We start from the raw sequence: 23,544 nt of genomic DNA on the forward strand, positions 1-23,544 counted from the left end.
AAATTGTGATTTTGTATTATATGATTTCAAGATACAACTGTTTATTTATGCAAGCGATTTCAAATAGTTTTAAGTCCAAAAATTGTAAAATCAATAAATGATGTAAGTTAGATTTATTTAACTGGCAAGGTTTACTTTGCCATCAGCTGGGCTTAAACCAAATTGTCAATTGTGATTTCCTTAATCTTGATTTAAAATGAAAATGTTAAGCCTCAACCAATTGAACAAGTCAACGCGAACAAGGGGCAAAAACTTTGCCGTTTTCGAAGAGCTCTTGCTGCTGGAGCTAATCAAACCTTATAAGCACATTGTCGACAACAAATGTTCCGATGCGACCTCTTGCCAGTTGAAAAAGGACACCTGGGAGAACTTGGCCCATCAGTTCTCCAACCAAAGTGGATTCGAACGCACTTGGAGAACCCTCAAGGACAAGTACAAGAACATGAACAGCAAACTCAAGACCGAGGGCACAATGATTCCACGGTTCTTCAAGACCAAAGAGTTTGAACCAGCCAGCAATTGTGTTTCTGTGGTTTATGATAAAAGCCCGGGACATGAGTATAATTCTGATAACTCGCCGGATAACAAACAACAGTATGATCAAGGTAAAGACGGTAGACATATATTTTTAATTGGGATAATTTAAATTATAAAAATGTATTTTTATTTCCAGACGACCGCATTGAAAGTCCAAAATTTGAAGAGGACTCAATCGATAAGGTTTGGTGTATAGATTGAGTAAATATAAAAACTTTTGCAGCTTTTCATTATTATAGGCCCTGGCTGAGGAAACTCCTGAATCCCAGTCTTCATTTTCCCCCATCAAGAAAACATTACCAAGAAAATGTATTATCAGTAAAAGAAATAAGAACAGATCATTGAATAATGAGAAAATTGCTTTAATTCGACTTCAACAGAGATTCTATTACTACGAAAATGTCAGATCTGCTGAGAAACATCGCCTGGAGCTAAAGTCAATTAATCTGAAGAATGAACTCATGGAATTAGAGCTGGAGGAAAAATGCCGACGCATTAAGAATGATGAAGAAAATTTTATCAAGACAGACAGTTTAAGTTGACCACTATTTATAACAAAGAACTTTTTTATATTGTTATGTTATACCCATTGTATTTGAGTAGTCGTAGGTACATGCATACACATTACAAGACAATCAATTTACTCAACTTAGATCTAGACTTAACTAAAACATGAAATGGCATTAATTAATAGTATTTAACATGGAGTGAGTGTGTGGTCTTAAAGCTATATCAGAATCTTGACAATGCCACTAAGTAGTATTGTATTTAAAAAGTCCCCTAAATAGATCAGTTGAAATTTAAATGATTCTTATCGTGCTGTATCGTGTTGCTTAATAATTTGTTTTCCTAAGATGTTCTAATGTTCTAATTTTTAAAACCATTTAAAACTCCAACTAAGCTGTGTAGAGGTCTTAGACTTAAGCTAATGGCTTGGGGACCTCCTAATACCTTCGCTGCTCGTTGACGTTGGACAATGGCTGGTAGCTGGGATTCGAGAAGGCTTCCGTGGGGGCAGCTCCAGCTCCAGCACCTCCTCCTCCTCCGCCAGTTGCGGTTTTGCCGGGTATATTCTTCCTGGGTGGCTTCACATTCACGTACGCATCGCTCAGTGACTCCCCATTGAGTTTCGTCTCCACATGATGGCGTGGCGAAGGCGTTGGCGTTACATACTGCTGCTTGAGGACCTGGTTGAACCTCCTGCCCTGCTCCGGACTCTGGTAGCCATCATCCGATCCGTCGGAGCGACGGTGCAGCATGGGTATCTCCTCCGGAGCCTGGTCCGCCGCATCCTCCGTGGGCAGGCCGTTCTTCTTGAGCAGCGGCTTGCTCGATCCGCTGTTCAGATTGTTACTCAAAGTAGGCGACTGGCGCGCCCCTGGGAAATTGAAAGTGGTTTCGCTTGAGAAGTCCGGAAAGTCGGATGCCTCGCCTTCGAGGCGCGTGGGTGAGAATATGGCGTGAGTGCTGGCATCGGGATCGTGATCGGAGTCCGGACTCATGGCCAGGTAATCATCCGGCAGCTCCTCGATGCCTGCGTTAGTGTGCCAGCATGGAAGTGGGTGCATTTCGATGGGTTTGCAGATTTGATATGGTTGTGAATGTGCTTTGTTAGTAACCTGATCAATGGCCATGGCTGAAATAATACTCACGGATATCGGGCACTATGTGTCCGTTCACATAACGTGGAGCAGCGGGTGCCAGCTCATCGGGGGATCCCATCATGGCCAGGTAATCCGTCGGCTGTTGCCTCCTGTACTCTATGTTGCTCTGCATGTACGGGTTGTTCAGGTCTAGATAGTGCTGTTAAGTATGAGTATACGTATAGAGTAGTGTACAAATTAAAAATTTACAAGTATTCCCACTTACATCGGCAACACCTTCACCAAGCATGCAGGCAAAACGTTTCTCCAAATCCGTGAACAAAGGTCTGCTCTCAGGACTGCAAGAAAAAGTAGTAAAACATTTAAAAAAAAACGTATAAATTTTGAATAACAATTAGGTACTCACTTCTTACGCCAACACTCCAGCATAATCTCGTAGAGCTCGCCGTTGGCACATGGCGGCTTCTCCATTCGGTAGCCATCGTTCAGTTTGTTAAATAGCTCCTGGTTGGATCTATGCCCGGATATGGGACCTTGGCCAGCGAGAACATCTCCCAAAGGACAATGCCAAAGGACCAAACGTCGCTGTAGGTGCTGAATACATGATCGCTCAGTGACTCCAGCGCCAGCCACTTGATAGGCAGCTTGCCACTCTCTTAAATATCAAAAGTAAATAAAAAACAAATAAAAATTGTATATTTTATGTAAAAAATACCTGACTTCTTGTAGTTATCCCCTCGGTACATGGATCGAGCCAGACCAAAGTCGCAGATCTTTACCACGTTGTCCTCGCAGAGGAGAATATTTCTGGCAGCCAGATCACCGTGTAACACCTTTTTGGAGGACAGATAGTCCATGCCACGGGCCACTTGGAAGGCCCAACTGACCAGGTCACTTGTGGTCACCGTCATGGCCTCCGTGGAGTCCGTCTTGTAATTGGAACGCCACGCGGGTTGCACCGAGTTGTTCGACATTATTTGATCGTCTGTTAAATGGCAAATTAAATTCATTAAATATGTGAGTACTAATAAATGAAATAATTATTTGCATGATTAATTATGTTCATGATGAACGTCACAAAAAAACCCTTGTACTTTTCTCCAGAAAGGGTGTACAAATCAAACCGAATTGGAAAACTAATCAAATAAAATAGTGTAAAAGTACAGGTGGTCTTTAAAAACTTAAAATCTCAAAATCTAATTTTGATTGATAAACGTTCTTTAAAGCTATACAAAATAGCCAATATTTTTTACCAGGTTTGATAAAATTTCATGTACATAGATCTAATCGGTTTTGCCAGGCGCAGTTTAATATCTACGTTTTGTGTAAATTTTACTATCGGTAGCAACCTACCTTCCGGCACGGTGGTCATCACGGTGTTACAGGTGTCCATCTGCCGATCGTAGCTGTAGGTGGCTGTTCCGGATCCTGGTCGTCCGGCTCGGGTGCCCGGTCGGGGATCATTGTCCGAGTTTCTGCGGTGAGGTGGCGGTTGGGTGTTATTGTTGTGCGGCGAGTGCAATTGATTCACGTATGAGTGGATCGGGAGACCGACACCGACACCGACATTGGCGTACTTCAAGCTACCACCACCATTCGCATCGCTGTTAGTTGAGTTTTAGTCGCCACACCGGACACAAGGATACACAGGGGGCACACGAAAACATGGAGCGGGGAGCACAGAGGAGGAGACCACAACCAGGAGCGGGATCATAAGCACAGGTGCAAATACATTCAGTTGTGTGGAGTGTTGCAAGAGTTAATCAGATCGTGTTTCGTGTTTGTTTGATAGTAAGTCGGTGTGTTAATTTTAGCATATACATATGTGTACCAAAACCAAAAAACAAAACAATATAATAGAGTTAGTCAACACAACGGCTATCTAATGTTAGTTTTTTACAATATAGAGTTAACAAACGCCAGGCTTTGTTAGTCACCTCATTGCCCCAAAATCACTTACCGGTGGAGTTCAAAGCTATCGGATATGCGCTGGGTCATGATGTTGGGATCTATGTGATCGGTCTCTGGATTGATTTGATTGATAAAGCACTTCCGGTTTTTCAGCAGGAAGTTCTGAATGTTGCCAAAGCGACAGTACTCAACAATGACCATGAGTTCGCCTATAGAAAATTATATATAGTTAGGAAAACTTATCTTAGTGATCTTAAAAACTTTTTAGTAGATGAGACAAATAAAGATTTTGAAATCACTTTAAAATATGCTTAAAAGAATGCAATAAACTTCGTCTAGTTTTTATTGCATACTTTAAGGCACCTCTATGGTTCTATTTTAAATGTCCTATAAAAGAATTTACTTAAAATAATATTAAAACTTACGTTTGTAAATGTTTTTGGTGACAGCTCCCAGTAGATTGACCACATTCAAGTGCTGTCCCAGATGGACCATTATCTTGAGCTCGGAGACCAGTGCCCGCACCACCTCGTTGTCGGCCGTTCGCTTGACCATCTTGACCGCCACCGTGGTGACGGGCTCCTCCTTCCGGATGCCCTTGGCCTCTCCCTTGAGCACCACGCCAAAGGCTCCGGCCCCCAGCTGCTTGCCCAGCTTCAGGTCTTCCCGTTTGAACTCAAACTCGCGATTGTAGGGCAACAATTCCGCCTGCTCGTCCAGGGTCAAAACGGGATTTATTTGTCCCACGGCACCCTCCTCGAAATTGGACAGACCGGCGGCCTTCAGGGCCAAATGACGCTTGTGCTCCTTCTGGTAGCGAATGGCCAGGAAAACGCACAGGCTGATCAGGAAGAGGAGCAGCATCGCACCGAACCAAATCCACGGCCCGCTAATGCCGGGAAGGTCTGAAAATATCGTATAATGTGATAGAAATGTCGTATTAAAACTATTTAAAATAATATAGACAAACATTAAAGTCAAGCATTTATTTTGTTTACAAATTATTTAAGTTTTCTTTTGTATTTCAAAACCAAAACCTATTGTCTTTTCCCTTAAAGTGTTAGAAATAGGCTTTTTTAAAAGAATATCAAACAAAAGTCAGACTCACCCGAAATGACCACCGTGAAGGAGCTCTCGATGCGGCCCAGTCGGTTCTCCACCAGACACCTGTAGACGCCTTCGTCTCCGGGATAGAGGTGCGTGATCAGCAACTTGTCGCCATTGCCCATAAAGTGCCTCAGCTTTGATTTGGCCAACTCCACGTCGTCCTTGAACCACCGCACCGAGGCGACGGGAATCGCCGTGGAGGCGCACTCCAGCTCCAGTGTTTGGCTCAGTTTTCGCTTGATTTTCGAGTTGGCACTCTGGCTGGGGCTCACCCACCTTGGAGCCGAGGGATCATGGACGTACATGGTTATCTCGCGACTCGTGTACACCGAGGGATTTGCGATCTGGTAGGCGCGGCACTCGTAGGTTCCTCGATCCTTGTCGGATATCGAAGTAAAGTGCACAGTGCTCTTGTAGGAGTAGTCAGTACGACTGGAGTCAATTAGAACATCTGTGAGGAAAAACAATTAAAATTACTATTAGTTTAATAATAAATTTCTAACTTACAAAAAATAAATTTATGAAAAAAATTCTTAAAATTTAGGGATTTGAGCCCACCAAATATAATCAAGAATAAATTACTTAAGTACTAAAAGGATATGCATATGCTTAATTTTAAAGTAATTTATTTCTAAATATATAATATGGAAGGCTCATAGCTAGTTAAGAATTTTTTTTTCTGGGTGTAAAAAAAGTGTTTTTTTTTTTATTATCTTAAACCTACCTTCAGACGCCTCCAAAGCCTCACCATCATGAAGCCATCCGAGATTACCGTCGAAGTGATAGGCCAGCGCCTCGCAAGTGAAGTTCACATTGTCTTCCTTGGCAATCTTTTGGTCCTTATCGAAGCCGTAAATGGTCATGTTCTCGGAAATGTTGCCCAGCAAAACGTGCGCCTTGGTGGAGGTCCTTCGCTCCGTTTCGCCCACCACATTCAGGGCAACGCAGGTGAGGATTCCTGGCTCCGTGGGTCGGAAGGATACCTCCACAATGCGTTCCACACTCAGTTTTCCGGGTCGCGGCTTGGTCTGGAACTGTTGGGTTAAGAACATGTGCTTAGAAGGGTTTAAAATTGGGCTGTTGATAAAGACTTTACCTCATATAACTCCTGTACACTTGAATTCTGTAGTTGGACAGCACCAAAGTTTGGGACAACACAGAAGCAACAAATTAAATATAATTAAGAGGACAGTACAAATACAGATAACTTAAAACTAAGCTTTCAATTTGTTATACGTATCTTTCAATATAATAATAATTATTAATTATTGAAATCAAAGTTAATTTACAGGAACAAAGCTCTGAAAATCAATTTTTATTTAAATTTAGGATAGCATATAAATTGATATAGAGAAATCAAAAATAAATATTTTTTAAATGACTTTAAATTCAAGTTAACAGTAAGAAGACTCAAAAGCTTCCAAATTCTGGAACTCGCTGATAGATAAACTTAACAACAAACAAACATAAGATGTTGAATATAATAGCAGGGCTCACTGCAAAAATTGTTATTTCTTTTATTTTAAATTAAATCAAAAAATGTACTAATTTACTAAACAAAAAAATTAAAATAAACAACAAAAAAATGCTGAAAAAAATTAAATAACCTTGTTTAAATCCTTTATGTTTAAGCCATTTAATATTGCATCTGATTTTTTTTGTAGAAAAATGACACGGATTCCATCTCCCTATGACAACCTGAATATACCCATAGACCGGAAACAAAAACAAACACCGAGGCTGTACTCACGCTGAAGTCCTGGTTGAGCACTTTGCATGTGGGCCAGCGTGGCTCCAGGCTGCAGGGCCGGAAGAAGAAGGTGACGGCGGCCGGCGGGAAGGAGCGCACGGTGCACTCCAGTCGCGCCACGGATCCCACCTGGACATAGGCATCGGCCATGCTGAGGACCGGGGCGTCCATCACACTCACGTTGTACTCGCGCTGCTTGGTGCCGAAGGAGTTGGAGCCACGGAGGACGTAGGTGCCGCTGTCCTGCAGCTGGGCATTCAGCACCATGAGCGTGGTGCTCAGCTCCGTGGACACGATCTTGAAGTTGTTCTCCGACTGGCGAACCTCGTTGCCATCCGGCTTAAACCAACTAAAGGCTGGCACCGGATAGCCCTCGAAATTGGCCGTCATCTGGATCGTGCGGTTGGCAAACTCTCGCACATCATAATGACCCGATGGCTCGTACACGTTCAGATAGCTCTCGTTTTGACCTTTGGTTTTCGGTTTTAAATTAATAAATTAATTAAATATCTCCCACATTTTGTAGTTTAACATCACTTACCCAAAACTCGAATCTTGTATGAGATGAACTGTATGGTAGACTTGGCATTTTCCGTGACCTTGCACTTGTATACACCGGAATCTGAAGGTTGGGTATTCAATACCGTCAAGGTGCTCCTGCCCAGCTGGTGAGTACTGTTCTTGGTCTTCAGATCGATTGTGGCCGTCGAGTATGAGATGCGATCCTGAGGGAGAGTGTTAAGATATCTATTTGAACCATATCCCATACACAACTTTATTTTATTATAGCTTTACTTATTTTATTGGAATTTAAATTCCAAGAACTGGATGCTCATACGGACAGATCGAATATTAGTTATTAAATTGCTTATACAACAACAAATAATTATACATTTGTTGCATCAATGGGTATTTTAATCAAGAACTGAATTTAAAGACTTTCTTTAAGATACTTTTAAACTTTAAGAAAACAATGCCCTAAAAGATGAGCTTAGCACACAAAACAAAAAAAAAAAAGACCAAAAATACGTAAATAAATTAGTATGGTCATGGCGTCATTTTTCCTAAACTTATTTTTTAGATCAACAAGGCTCATCGTTTAGGTTGTTAGTTGTTAAATAAGAGGCCATTTAGTCACGTTTTGGTTAAATTATTTAAATTATTGGGTGTTCTCTGAATAGTAGTATCAAAAAAACATATAACTGTTGTAACCCAATAAACATTTAACATTAACATTTAACTTACCTTGTCGTTATCTGGCGTCTCCCAATTCATGGTGTATGTGGCGTCAAAGTAGGCGGACTGTTCGCAGTCCAACGTGAAGTTGGTACCCGTGATGACGTGATGCTCCGAGGAGGACTTGATCACGGGCTTTGGCAGCGGCTTGCCGGCTTCTGTGGCGTTGGTAGAAAGGTTAGCTTTATTATTTACCCTTCGCAAAGGACTGGGCGTGGCCAGCATTGCAATAGCTTCATGCAGATGGGTGGGTTAGACATAGACGTAGACACAAATGGGTTAACGTTTCTACAGTACTTAGGTGGTAGGTGTTAGCCAAACAAGGTTAGTAAGTAACTACTGCAGTTTAATAAGTCCATAACCAACAGAAATCAAATCACAAATGGATGCAAAATATGAGGCACAGCCAGGACAAGAACACAACAACGAAAACGAGACTGGAAACAAGATCAACAACAACAGCCAGGACAACACTTACGCCCTGGTCTGGGTGAGGGCGACGCATTCATCGGAGCCAAACGGGCTGGACTTCGCCTTGCCCGATCCCGATCCCAGGATAAGACTCCATCACCATCACCATCACCATCACCAAAGATTAGTGCCACCTCACCCGCCGATTGGTTAGTAACAGTGAGGACTTCGTCATCGTCATCGGTGACACCCATGTTAGTCAAAGTCAAGGGTCCCGATGGCGGTGCGTGGGTACTGGGAATTTCCAATCCGGATTCTGGAGGAGTTAGCAGATTAACGTGACAGTGGGTACGGGTATTCAATCAAGTTTTGAACATGGAAGGTACAGTGGGTGGAACGCAGAGAAAGAGAGAAATACCATTGGTTAGGTTAGCACACGTATGTAATTTGCAAGCAGTATTGGTGCATGGTGGACATTTAACCAAAAATAAAGAGGTGAAGTTGTAAAATTGAAAAAAACTGTAAGAACACCTTAAATTTACGAATGCAATGTTTATGATTTAAGAAAGAATTAAGGGTTAGAAAAGCATACCGAAACAATTTACCACTTTCTAATTATAAAAAAAACCATTGCTGGGTGCCACAAAAATCACTTATGTCCAAAAGTATGCATCAAAAAATTAAAGTTTTTTTTTGAAATGATTCTAATGAGCTTGAAGAGTTTAAAAATATTGTTGCATACTTATATACACCTCTATAACTAGTTGCAAAACACTATTGATTTCTGTTTAATTTTTGGTGTTGTCTGAGTGTGTAGGTAAATGTGCGAGTAGAATCTGTAATTTTGTGTGACGGCTATAGAGTGCGATTAATTTGGAAGAGAATATAATTGCATAGTTTAGATCCTTGGCCACAGGAGCCCAAAACCGTAACCGATCCCTCAACCGCTTCAGATGATCGATTCGAAAAATAATTGTGGAATAGTGGAAAGCAATATTTACGACATTTATAGACGGAAATCACAAATCACAAACTTTGGGGTGCAAAAACTCACTATCAATGTGACCGTTACCAATAAAGCGCACGACAATGCTGGTCGTTTCCTCTTCGTTATCCGGATGAGGTGGATTTGGCCGGCAGTAGTAATCGCCGCCATCCGTGATGCTGCGGATTTCGATGGTGAATCCCCGTTGCGGATCGTACCGACCCGTCGATTTGCTGGAATATTCCTGCACACAGGTATTTTGTTTAGATATTGGATAATCAAAATAGAAGCCTAGAAAACAGCCTATCAATGCAGCTACGGACTTGAAACTGGCTTGTTAATACTACGCTATAATAGTTGAATATCTAGGAAATATATATTGTTTGTACAGCAATAGTATAGAATGTATATACAAGGAGCAAATGGGTTTAACTACGAATTTGGTTTAAGACAAACTGTGACCTACTGTAGTTAACGTCAATGATAAAGAATTTGTTCATTCCCTTGCAATCAATGTAACCAGACATATTCTCAATGACACGGAAGGTGAAGCCTCGCCAGGGTTGATACTTCACGCTATCGAAGAATTCGGGATTGCCCTGAATCTGACCTTTTGAACTGATTTTCCATTTTGGATCCTTGAGAAAGGAAAATCATGATTTCAAAGGTTATTTTAACTTAACTAAAGCTCTGCATGAATCCTCAAAAGACTGTGTACCCATATTATTTAACTCATGATTATTTTAGGACAAATTATTTATCTTTCTTCTTACTTTGGATTTTAATATGGGTTACCAGGGTTTTTAAATCATTAAAAATGGTGTCTAAAAGATACAATTGTAATTGGCTAATTGTATTTTAGCCACCTTTATTAGTGATATCGAAACCCTTTCCATGCCAACTTTAAATAATTATCGTGTGTGGATTCAAGCAGGCCTTTTTTCGATTGATCAAATTCGAAGTTTTTAAGCCGTTTTTAAGTCGTTACTAACTAGATCCTGTCCACTCACATTTCCATTGGTCTCCAGCAGCACTTCTGTATCGGGCATCGTTGGTTTGCAGGGTATAACCACTTCGCTGTACTGCACGGCAGTGACTATGGTTTCGCTGGGCACCAGCTTATTAATCGGGTCATTCACGTACACATAGATGGAGCTGGCCTGTCCCTGGTTCACCAGCTCGATCATCGTCTCCTCCGACTCCTCAATGAGTTTGCTACTAACCGAATTCTTTACGCAGTAATAGGCGCCCACATTTTCGGCCGTCACACCATCCAGTTGCAAACTGGTGCCGTGGGGTCGATCCGGATCCTCCGTGTTGTCAAACGTAGTCCCAAAAACTTCCTGGTGGTTCATCCACCAAGTCATCGGTTCGTCGGCCTCGCATTTCAGCGTGGTGCCGGTCCTGTATTCCAGAATTATTGAGCCCTTGCAGGGCGTCATTAGGGGGGCTCCATTCTCGCCGCCGCAGTTTGCGGTAAGATCATCGAAATCCAAATCGAGCTGCGGCCGGGGAACTAAAAAGGTATTAGAGAAAATATTGTTAATAATTTCAATGGAATTCTTCTAAAAAGGTTTTTAAGTAATTAAATAATACTGAAAGAACAATCATTAAATTGTAGTATTTGTTTTTAAATATTATTTACGATCCCATGTTAAAAATGTATATAGATTGTATTTGTTTATTGTTAAGTACAGCTTATTGATTTTTTAAATATGACAAATAGGACGTTTTTTTTTATGTATAGCAGAAGGTCAACTGTGCTAGTATGTGTATTGTTCATTGATCGCTCGAATGCCCTACAACAGAAAACTTCACATGCCGCTTTATCTATTGCCGAGTTCTAGCCTCCGGTTTCCAGATTCCATCAATCCCCAGCCACTGGTGGCGCTATAATAACGACTTTAAGTGATTTGCGGTCGAGTTGCCCCTTAGGAGGGACATGGGCGCAGATGCACTTGCCTATACCGATCCCATTTTAAATGTTTTATTGATCCCCTCCAAACACTACGCCTTTGCGGCGGGCTGCTCAACGAGTTTGTTTTCCCTCTTTGCTCCGGAATCAATTATTTGTTTACAGACGATAACAACAATAGAGTTGCCCTGATAGCAATATGCTCCCGGCTCCGCCTCGTGCTCTACATATAAAATACAAAAATGTACACAAGCACAGACATCCCAATATCACAATTATAACGTATATATGCACGACACTCAGAAGATAAATGCGGCGTCAATCCCGAATTTTGGAGGTTTATGAACTTCAGTTCGAAGTGTGGACCGACTGCAGCTTGAGCTGTGTCTGGACTAGTTGAACCTTGGGAGATGAACAGATTATGCCATTCCACTGAGAAAAGTAATAATAATGATTTTTATTTCAACATAGAATTTTACAAATATTTGTTTTTAATGTTTATAGCTCTCTACATAGTTTAAGTATCAATTATTTCTTGTATTACCTTTTATAAGCGTGGCGTTAATTGGTAACAATTTCTGAAGCTCTATATTATGATGCGGAAAAATATAAATAATTCTCGCAGTGCAGACTCAGGCTATATAAATTATAAAGAATGCGCGTTGACAGGAAGTTTGTGCCAACAGCATGATATGTATGTTTTTTTTTTTTAATTGTGCAAATTGAAAGCTTTAGCAATGGTGTGTTCTTCTGAGTTTTTGCTTTATCAATTTCATGGAATTGTTTTGGCATAAAATCGAATGTCAAGAAATATAGTTTTTATTTTATGAGATTGTTACTTACATGAATTGCTGCACGAGATTAAAGTTATCAGGAGCAAGGGCCGCAGAGTCCTTCTAAGATGCATTGCCATGTGGCTCGAATTGTTTGTTTGCCTTCTCGTAATATATTATACTAATTTGATTAGCCTAAATATTCAGTTTTAACACATCTGGCTCAGTAATGCCATGGTCACGCGGGAAGACACTTTGCTCACTTAGCGTTGCACTGCAAATAAATGTAAAATTGTTGTTTTGGTTAAAGTTAAAGATGTTTTAGTAAATATATTGGGAGTACAAGAAATACTTTCGGAGTGTGTTTAAAATTAATATTAATAACAAATTTCTTATTTATTTTTAATTTAGTCTATTTTTGATCACTTTATTTTTCTTTATCTGCTTTTCTTGTGGCTTGCTTTGAAGTCATACCATTAGTTCAGTATGTTTGAAAATGAATATTTCAAGGCTTGCAAATTTGTGATACATGTTGCTTAGCGATTATATATTTAGAAACAATGTTGCGCATATAAATAACTTAGATTAATCGCCAAAGAATATAAATATAAGCGTATATAAATACGCTTGCTTTATTTAAAACATGCATATTACGCAAAGTTACGATTTTGGGCTAGATATGAAAGTAGAATTTCAGTTTATTTATTTTTTCTTATGAACACTTAACTGTTATTAATTATTTTTATCTCACTTTTTGTTGCTACAAAAATATATATATTGTTTAACGGATTTTTTCACTGGAAACTCAATTTTCTAAGTTATGATTGTCTACTTGAAGTTATATTGCCACCGATTTATAGACGCTTCTCAAAAGCAAACGAACAGCATAACAGTCTGGAGTTGAATAAAGCTTTTCGCTGGGGAGTTGAGAAGAACAATTTTTGATAAGAACTGTTCCGATTATAAATGCTCATTTTTATTCAAGCGACCGTTGAGAACAACAAGAGAAGAAAACAAAAAAGAACGCTTCTGCCGACACTCGCGACTTTGAGATACCCATTTTATGCCGAGATACAAATGTTTATACGGACAGACAGGCCTCGCTAAATCGACCCTTCTGATGATGTTGGTCAAGAATATATGTACATAGTTTTTTAAACGCTTTTTACAAACCGTTCGACGAGTGCAATATACCCTTATACCCTACAAGCAATGAATGCACATAATGCTTTTTATCTCAGGCTGAAAAAATCGGCATGTTATCAAAATATGCGTTTGCGCATAAACAACAACACAATAAGCATACGTACTGTGGTGCAAGAAATTATTCTTGAGAAATTTTTTCTTCATTTTTTGGTGTCATTTCCGCTTTCGTAATGCCAGTTTCCGGGCGATACATATGTATATCTTTCTTTGGAGGATGGGGAGTTGGACACACCTACGTATGAGGCAACAGGTCACCCACGTGGCCATAATTCACTGTCGCACACGTTGAGCCAGTCTAAGCCACCAAATGACAGCGGGACATGCACAATTAAACAAGTGGACTAACCACTGCCCAATGCCATTACCCACTCGGCAAAAAAAGATAAAACGTAAGTACATAAAAACATTTCGGGTTTCATATATTCACTATCAACATATTCATTATCGCTTAGCTTGCTTTAAACTTAAAGGGACAGTGAAATTTACGAGAAATTTTCTGGAATGATAATAAAACCTCAATAATACAAACTTATTTTACAAACAAAATACTTTTTGAAACTTTGAAATATATATATATATATATATATTATTATATGCATGTTATAATCTTTTTGCTTTGAATTATAAAATATAATCGTAATTATATGATTTTTTTTCCTATTTATAAGTAATATATGCTTGTTTTTTAGTTCCCTAATTAATCTTTTTATCTATTGAATGTTTTACCTCTTTAAAAACTATCCATTATAATTGAAGTTAAATAAATTAATAGTATTACATTACAATTTTTGCCTGTGTGGGATACAATTTTCCGACAATTAGAGCAAACGAGCTGGCTGCTGATGGGCCACTTCCGTGGCCGTGTCGTTAAAATGTAATCCCCCCAGCCAGGCAGACAGCCAGAGAAAACAAGTGTCCCGGCTCTTCGCTTGACATCAATAAACTGGAATTTAATTTGCTGGCAAACTTTGAGGGCACACCTCCAAGCGCCATCGTGATGACATTTTGGCCTAGTCGCATATTGTGGCTAATTTCCAGTTAGTCAGCAAACAAAGCCATTCATCTTTGTCACTCCCAGGACCTGAGGACAGTACGTTTATTGGCTAATTGATATTGCTCTGGTTTCACCTGTCCCACATGTCCAGACCATAAGCATTGCGGATTAAACGCAATCAGCTGGCAAACATTGACTTGGCCGCTAATCACCTTTGAGGAGTAGCTAAGCCCACGATGAAAAGGCAGAAAAAATCCAGAAGCCGTAATACGCTTTCTTTAAGGATTACTCTAGTACCTATTATTAAACATTTTTAAAAGGGATTTTTCTTTTATTAAATTCTAATAACTATAATTTCTGTCTGAAGTATTGCTTCTTTAACTTTTTTAAAGAACAAAAACAAACAATTTTTGGATTTATCTATTGCCTTTTTTCTGTAATTTGTTTAATAATTTTATATTTAATTTTTTTGGTCAAAATTTATCTTTTATAATTTGAGTCATAACATGGGTTTTCGAATTCTAAGCTTATATCATAAAGCTTAAAAGATTTGTTTTCCGGTTCGGAATGCAGTGTAGTCTTCACTTATTCAACCATTCTTTTAAAAAACTCTATGATATCAGCTAAGAGTTGAAAAAAAATCAGGTTATGACTCAAATGAATTCTTAGAAACTGGAGAAGATAGCCATAACTGGCCCTGTGTTTGAAATTCGTTTCCCCTCAAATCCATTACCCCTGACTGGATCCGCATCAGGATTACGCAGGAGGATCGTAAATAAAACGGTGCCCAGTAGCCGACAGGTGATCAAATGTGTCTGGCAACATGTTGCAAGTTGCAAATTGCATGTTACTAGTTGCTACCCGCCAGCAATATCTTGGACTTTGACGAGGTGAGTTTGCAACTTCTCCAGCTCCAACGCTAAATGCCAGTCACTCACCACACAGGAAATAAAAATATGGAAAACCACAAAAAAGTTAAATAAAAAACTGCAGTCGACAAGAAATTTATATATTTTTTATATCAAAGGTAACGCTCTAGGCTCCAACCTTTTAATCGCATATTAAATGTTTTGTAATATGTTATAAAAAATGTATATATTCATCAACCTGCTAATTTTGATCTGATATCAAGCTCCTTTTTTCCGGTGCACTGGTTTGTGTTGTCGCTGGAATGCCTGTTGTCATGACGACACGCCCACTTTGCAATTTTCAAGGGCGACGCTGGGCTATGGCATATTCCTTCAGCCCCGATTCATGCTATTTATAACTTGGCCACAGTTTTTTCTGCTGTTTTTTTTTTTTTTTTAATTTCCTCACGTGCCCGTGACGCAAATTACAGGGCGCCCTAATTGCAGTCCCAGCTGCAGGCAAATTCCCTTTCTTAGCTCTGATGTTTCTCTGATTCTGATTGTTATTTCACAGCCCACGGAACTGAGGTCGTGCAATTAGCCCGAACATAATGAGGCCAGTTGCTGGCCAGGGGGATCTTTACATTATTCCCTATCTCCATGTACACAGTTCTGCACTCAGTCATTTTTCGTGGGCAAACATATCCCGATTACCACTCAAAATATCTGCTCCAATTTCGACTTATTTATTTATATATTCTTATTTATCTGGTTCTGGCCAATTTATTTTTTCACTTTTGTTATTATTAATACTTTTAATCTGCGCACTTTAGACCAGATATATGCCAGTGAAATTTAAAAGAATTTTCCATATGTGTTGTTTGCACAAAAGAAAACACACTTTCCCAGTAATTGCCTAGTCATTCTACTTAGCTTTTCCCCAGAAGCATTTCTCTTCACACTCTCTCAGATTTCTAAGTAGTTAAAGTAGTTTTGTCAGATAACAAAGTGAAATAATTAATCAAGGCTGTTGTAAAGCCTTCGAGTTATTTGGGTCGCTCTCTTCAATCCCCGATTATCGAGGCTCATATCGATATTCAACATATGTTTATCAGACAAATGTTTACGGCATCAAGTCGTGTAAATAATAAAGAATGACGTCATTCCATGGTCGAGTGGCGCCGCCTTAATTCGTTTATTCATTCACCGCTGTCCCCCTATTTAATGATCCAATTCCCCACCTTCTTGGTCACTCATGTGTGACGTTTGCACTCACGTTTTCATTTCAGACCCTCATCTGTAAATCTGTTTACATAAGTGACAATATTTGCGTATTTATTAAACTGCCTCGCACACAGCCAACAATTATCTTTCTGTTACATATATACATGCTTAAAATATTCAAATGGGTATATTATATACATTCCATATAGTAAGCAAACCGGTTGTCTGACTGCATTTGTAAGGGGAGAACTTTCCTTGAGAGCAAGTGCCTCCTTGCATTAATCATTACTGCATTGATCGAACACATATTGCATATTGCGAAATCTTTTGTTTTCAAGAAGCGATCTTGCAGCGGAATATAAATAAATAAAACGGGAGAATCATTGAAAAACATTTATGGAGTTTACAAGGTAGTAAGAACCCTTAATTTGGAAACAGAATTATATTATTATAGAATCAAACAAAAAACCGTAATTGTTTTGAAATTCAATTCATATTAATGATTTATAAAAAAAAAATTTATAATAAAACATAAAGAATTTTTTTTTCCTTATAAGATATAAAATAAAAAATATATCCACTATATAGTTAATTTTATAATAATAGGTTAACTTATATTGGTGTTCACTTTCTAGCTTAATTTGTTTTTATTGTTTGTCACAAAGTTCTGGTTATACATTTGTAACAAATCATAAAAATCAAAGCTTAAAAATGTGCTTACATCCAAAATATAAAATAATTATTATTAATTTGAAGCACCTAGTTCTACTTATTTAATTCTAAAGTATTATTCATATCTTATTATTCAAGTGATGCACCTGTGCACACTTTTATGTTTGGTTATAAATCTGATAAGTTTCAATTTACAAACATTTATATTACACGTTTCTAGGGATAACCCATTACTCATTATTGCTTTTGGTAATCTCCAGGTTTTATTTGCACTTAAACATTTCTTTCCCAGAAGCAAATGATACACTTAAGCACACTTTTGACGTAAATTTTTGCAATGCCCACCCGTTTATTTATGGGTAGACACGAAAATTCTTTCATGAGTTTTTGCCATAAAAAACGGCTTGCCATTTCATGTTTTGGCTCCATAAACAGACAACATTCTTATTAGTTCCATGTTTTTCCAGTCAAAAAAAAAAAAAAATCAGGAAGAAAATTCCACCAATTTTTTACGTTGAAACTTTTGACAGTTTAACGCTTTGCCGGGCAAGTCTTTCAACATCATTTGGTTCTTTATGGCCAATAAAGGAAAAAGTTGGCCAGCTCGTGCTTTTTCACTCGCTGCATGTGCAACAGATTCATTGCATGGTTTTTGTTTGCTTTCTGTGGTTTTCTGTCACGTGTTTCGCTTTGTGTTTCACGCCCCCACTCTCCGAAATTTTAGCAATCTACGTGCTCGGCATGCTGACCCTCATCTCCGGGAAATTTTCCTCCGTCCATTTTAATTTGCAACTCCTTTCCTTTCCTTTCACCAAATTGAATTTTCTATGGGCCACAATTCAGAGTTTATTTCTGCAATTATCTGGAGGCGAGAGAAGTGTGTCTCTTTGTTTGGATTACCTTTGTATTCTTTCATTGCGCCCAGGAAAATTTACGACTCTTTCGCCTGGGTTTTCCTGGTTTTTATTTGATTTTCCACGTTGACCTTTGCGCTCGGTGCGTGTATTTGTGTACAAGTCAAGTGGTGTTTTTTCCAGGCGCCTTTTGTTTTCCTTTTCAATTGAAATTTTGTCCGCAACATCTTAATGGAAAGTTTGGTCGTACACAAATTCTGTGATTGCAATTGCAAACATGCCGCTGGCTCTGGGCCAAAAATAATGAGCAACAACTCGAAGAAATGCGAAATATCAGGAAATATTTTTATGCATCTGGAGTGCCTGGAAGCGGGCAAACGGGGTGTGGGCTTGGGTTTGGGTTTGCTTCATTAAAAATTCAAAAAGCAGCGCACGCTGGCAAATGGAAATTCGCAATTTGGGCCAAGCTAAGATTTGCTGCCTCATAAATCAAACTATTTGTCAATTGCTATCGAAATCTGGGCCCAATCTGCCCACCCAGGCCAAAAACGCCGCGTGTGGGCTTTTGGCCAACTCTCGCTTTTCGGCCCAAGCCAATGTCTAATCATCGTTCTGCATAATGACGCGACTTTTGGCACAGAGTTTGCGTGTCTTTTAATGATGAAGGGAATGGTGACATGGTAATGTTTCATTACAGGCAATGTCAGCTAATTCCATTAACCAAAAGCCTTTCGTTGGTACAAAAAATGGCCATAAGTAGGCGTGTGCTATGCAGGAACGCTAATGAAACCCACGGATGTCATACAGAATGGTAGGAGCAAAGTATTTTATTTGGAATTTAAATGCTTTCTTTAAGCAAGAAAATATACTAGGAAAAGCATAGCCCAAATTACTTTTGCAGTGCAACTTATTTCACAAGAAAGAAAAATAACTTTCAACAAAGTTTCGGGGTGACATAATTTATAGTAAAAGAATTCTGACTAAAGTCAAGCTTGTTTTTCCCGCCTAATTGAAGAAATTGTACAAGTTTATTTGTCTTACAAAGACAATTGTTCGTAGAAAATATTTTAAATTAAATGGTCTCTAATAAAATTCAAGTGCTCTATACCAAAAATGAGATTTCTCTGTAAACGTTCTGCATAATTAAACATTAATTACTTTCATAAAAACGGACTATAAATTTTGTACAACTTAAGGTTGATGACAATTCCTAGGTAATTTGTTAACCCAATGTCTGAAGAATTAATAGATCTGGAATTGATTAATTAAGCAGACTTTTTGGCACCATAACATCGAGGTCACTTGAGTTGTGGGGGAGTTATCAGCGGGAGCAATTCACCAACATCTTGTTTTATGTCTCTTGTCGGACTCTAATTAATTGATAAATGGTCTCAGTCCCCTGTTTTTTTATTGACATTTTTTTTGTGTTTCTATTTTTTTGGGCAAGTGCAGCACCCGCTGTGAATTCCACCCACATACTTTGTACAACAGCGAGTTTTGCAATTTATGTGTTGGCTCTTTTTTGTGTTGGCCATGTCAACCACGCCCCCGTCCACGCCCCCGCTTTAAATTCCCAGCTGAGGATTAGAAATACGGGCTTCTGGGCTCAGATCTAATGCATTTTTGAGGCGATAGCAGAAGGCAGTGCTAATCTGCAAGACAAATGCATAAACAACATCTGCGAGACAAACAAAAGTGACGCCTTGATAAATTGGCAACTGGAAGGAGGCTGAAATCAGTAGTCAGTCCCAGAGAAGCTGCAAGACAAAACCCGGCCCTTATAATCGCAGTCAAGCTGTTGCTGAGCTGCGGGCACACACTCGAAGATACAGTATCTGGCAGATACTGATTCCCAGCACACACCTTATCAGCGGCCTGTTTAGACAAGCATTTCGCAACGCTCTATCTTTACAAGCGCTCTTTAATGGCGTTGCGATAAGGCCAGGAAATAGATATGTATATTTTCTGCCTTTGCCGCAGGTCGTTAAATAATACCTATTTTTTTTGGCAAACTTTACATAACCAGCAAAGAAAGTCAAATGAAATAAAAGTGAAATTACCAGAGCAGGTAATGTATCTCTTATATGAGTCATTTGGGAAACTTTTATATTTTTAGTTGTGTAACCCTTAATCTCTAGGAAAAAAAAAGATTTCTTTTGTTTTCCATGAACTGCGAATTAAATAAAAAAAAAATATAACGCTGCCAGTGAAATTGAATAGCTGGCATTCTGCCCAGAAATTATACAACTACAACGCGTGGCGACAACAAGTTGTTGGCCAGCTGCTGCTGCTGGGAAATAAATAGAAATGTTATATGCGCTCACTTAATAGCCGACAAGTGTTTAATTTGTTTGTTTTGGGTTTCGCCCGATTAATAAATAAATATATAGCCAAGTATATAGCTCATTTCTTGCCTTGTCGTGACCTCAATACACGCTGCCATCGGTGAAACGTTGCTCAATTTATTGTTTACCCAATGCATTTCTTCGTTGGACATAATTGGGTGAATCGGTTGCCTTCATTTTAATTTTATTGCCGGCTGCAAGAAGATTGCAGTTATGCATATATTTTTATGATTTTCTGAAGTGCAGTTGTGGAAGTTTGAAGGCAAAGTTTGCCAACGGGATTTGCAGAGCTAATGAATGGGTTCTATTCTACAGCTAGGGCTCAGGTGATGGCCAACCTCTTGCCGAGATTTATGGCCATGGCAATCGTTAAACGCTTACGCCCCATGCAGACAGTTCTCCGTTGGCCTGGCCAAAAATATTTGTGTCCGCTGCCCATTTATTATTTACGTTCTGCCACAGACAGCAGCGGATGTAAAGCGTTGAAGTCGAAGTCGAAGGTGTCCATTCATAGAATGCCAAACAAACCGCACAAAGTGGTGTGAAAACGTGTTCAATGTTGGGCGAGACTGTCGGAGATTGTTCACCGAATGGGTTTTATTTATGGCTATTGGTAACCGGCAAATTCAATTAAACAGATATTATCTTAAATGGTTATTTATGCGCCAATTCCCAAAGAGTTAGGCAGTTTATCTAGCGCTTTTCTCAAAACTCTTTTGAGGTTAGTCCACAAACTGAGGAAAATAGTGTATAAATTAATAAGAATCCAAAGAAATAAGCCAATTTAGAGCAATAGCTGTGTTTTATGGAAAGACTTTACAAACTGAGAAAAATTATGAATAAATTAAATAGATACCGTACTTATTATCCATGCTAGAATTATAGACTGTGTCATAAGAAAAGATTTAAAATATATTAAATGAATGAAAATTAACTCAGTAATTTTTTTTTAAAAGTCCAAATCCCTCGGGACAAGCTAGCTTCTTGAAATAAAAATGATTTATATAAACAAAATATACTCACTGAGATGTCTCTAGAGATTTAAAATTCTCACAGACATTCGATAAATTATGTAAAACTATGTTATAGTTCTTCAATCAATTGCTAATATTATTACATTTTCCCCCAGTGTACACATAATAATTTATACGTAATGGAACTCCTTAGTTCACCATAATCAACTGCAGTAAAGTAACATTAATTTGACACCTGCGGAAGTGGAGGGGATATGCGTATCTGGTGGATAGTTGGCCATTAGCCCCGTCTGATTAATGTGCCATGTGCATAAAGGGAAGGTGTGAAAATGTGAGGAACACGTTTTCCAAGAACCGCATATGGCCATTGATTTCTGCTGGCTTATCACAACACTTGTTAGATGTTGCGAATTGGGTTCGGGGGGAATTGCAGTAAATATTTATCCGCTGGATACGCCCGACTATGCTGACACTTTTATGACTCAAGCACGGCGGACTCCTGGATGCTTTCCTTTATTTTCCACTTCAGTCCGCAAAAGTGATTGACGGCCGGCAGCAACCATTAACAGCCTGGCCAGTCTTTTGAAGTGGTCCAAGGAGATAAATGGAGCAGTGTGGAACGGCAGAGGTCTGTATCTAATAAACAAATTGGGTGCAGTGAGCAATTGCAGTGGCCCAATTGGAGGCAATGAATTATGGGCCTTTGATTCGATCGCAACTTCTGGATCCCTGAGTCACGCGTTGAGGGAAATGTATCAACAATTCGCTTGGTCAAGAGACCAATGAGGCAGAGGAACCGGTTTAAGAAAGTCGCTACAGAGATACTCCAATACAGTCTCATCTGTCCGAAGCAAAAACAAAAGAAAGGTGAACTCTTCTCTTATTTTTTCACTTTTTTTACACCAATAATTCGGGAGTTTTGTGGAAAAACGTAGTGAGTAAGACAAATCGTAGGTAAACCAATATTTATAATCTTACGCAGCAGCATGGCAGCAACAGCAAAAAAAAAAAAAACAACAACATAACAATTACAGTCACGATCGGCGATGAATCACGATTTTGAATACCTGGCTCCGGTGTTTTTAGTGCCGTTCACTTGGAATGCCGTTGACGTATTCAACCTAGACATACGCACACACACGTTGTATACTTAACACTTATCAATGAACATTACCAGGCTTTGATAATACCACTTATTCACACACAGGCACACACGCATACACACACACCCAAAAAGGTCACTGATAATGGAGACACAATCAATACATATAGTATAAGTGCTATACATATATGCACAATGACTTTTTCGGTTGTTCAATTACATTGCATTGAATCGAATTGAATTGAATTGAATTGAGCAACAGCATTGACACGAGCACAAAATTCGATTTTTGGTTTACAATTCAATATCGCTTGTCAACCACCTGTAGCTGTATTTGTATTTGTTGTATTTGTATTTGCATTCGTATTCGTATCTATGTTTTTGTTATTTACTTTTTTTCATGAGGTGTGGGTTCTCTCTCATCGATATCTAAACTTTCGAGTGCGGATTCATTTGCTTAGCACCTTTGATGCATCACTTATATACGGCACGAATTGGTTTTCGGTTTTATATCATTTACTATATAATATCATATTTTAACCTTCCCAAAAAATCGCTTACGTTGTGAATTTTTGTTTAACACTTCTTGCTATTGGGGAACTTTTATTTATATTGGCTGCTGTTAAAAAACAAACTGCGTCGTCGGCAAAGTTTAAACAGTTTGCCACTGAAAACTGAACGCCGAACGCTGAACGAGTCGAAAGCCCGCGATTAAATATTCCGCTCGAACGTCTGAACAGCTCAAAAAGTTAACGTGAACTAAAACGCCGAGCTAAAAATTGAACGGAGTCACGCCGCCTTAGAGGCGATGCCAGCTCGTTTAAAAACGTTCACATGTGGCCAGACTGTGGAAAAAATATGGCATTGCTGCCAGAATTCCCCGTTGGCGTATGAGTTATTTAACATTTTCTTTTTTCGGATTTATATTATCATATTTTAAGTACTATTTAATTTATCTAAAAACCGTAATATATTTTTTTCATTATATACGGTAGTAATGGTTATTATTAAATAAAATATATAAAGTTAAAAATTTGTACCGACCCGAAATTACGAACCAAGTTCTAAATGCAGATTTTTAAAATACTAAGCCACA

The 23,544-nt window shown here is 38.9% G+C and overlaps 2 protein-coding genes across 3 annotated transcripts; one reads left to right on the forward strand and one right to left on the reverse strand.

Annotated features, from left to right (window-relative positions):
- The first annotated feature begins 100 nt into the window (after positions 1 to 100).
- On the forward strand, positions 101 to 1,079 carry LOC128261953 (myb/SANT-like DNA-binding domain-containing protein 3). Of its 2 annotated transcripts, XM_052995929.1 has the most exons (4): positions 101 to 605; positions 674 to 720; positions 777 to 846; positions 918 to 1,057. In XM_052995929.1, coding segments are annotated over exons 1-4 (528 nt in total). In that variant the 5' UTR covers positions 101 to 196; the 3' UTR covers positions 920 to 1,057. The 2 variants fall into 2 exon arrangements, with proteins under 2 accessions (XP_052851889.1, XP_052851888.1); XM_052995928.1 differs by having other exon boundaries at positions 777 to 1,079.
- Positions 1,033 to 23,196, reverse strand: LOC128261943 (vascular endothelial growth factor receptor 1). Its single transcript, XM_052995913.1, is given in 20 exon segments — positions 1,033 to 2,071; positions 2,190 to 2,340; positions 2,407 to 2,479; positions 2,548 to 2,650; positions 2,653 to 2,796; positions 2,857 to 3,126; positions 3,495 to 3,745; positions 4,102 to 4,261; positions 4,478 to 4,957; positions 5,161 to 5,610; positions 5,884 to 6,193; positions 6,256 to 6,282; positions 6,910 to 7,379; positions 7,451 to 7,634; positions 8,155 to 8,303; positions 8,624 to 8,872; positions 9,629 to 9,785; positions 10,552 to 11,057; positions 12,300 to 12,503; positions 23,010 to 23,196. Coding segments are annotated over 19 exon segments (4,794 nt in total). The 5' UTR covers positions 12,370 to 12,503; positions 23,010 to 23,196; the 3' UTR covers positions 1,033 to 1,481.
- Positions 23,197 to 23,544: the final 348 nt, after the last annotated feature.

This window comes from Drosophila gunungcola, unplaced genomic scaffold, assembly GCF_025200985.1.
Source record: "Drosophila gunungcola strain Sukarami unplaced genomic scaffold, Dgunungcola_SK_2 000001F, whole genome shotgun sequence".
NCBI lineage: Eukaryota > Metazoa > Arthropoda > Insecta > Diptera > Drosophilidae > Drosophila > Drosophila gunungcola.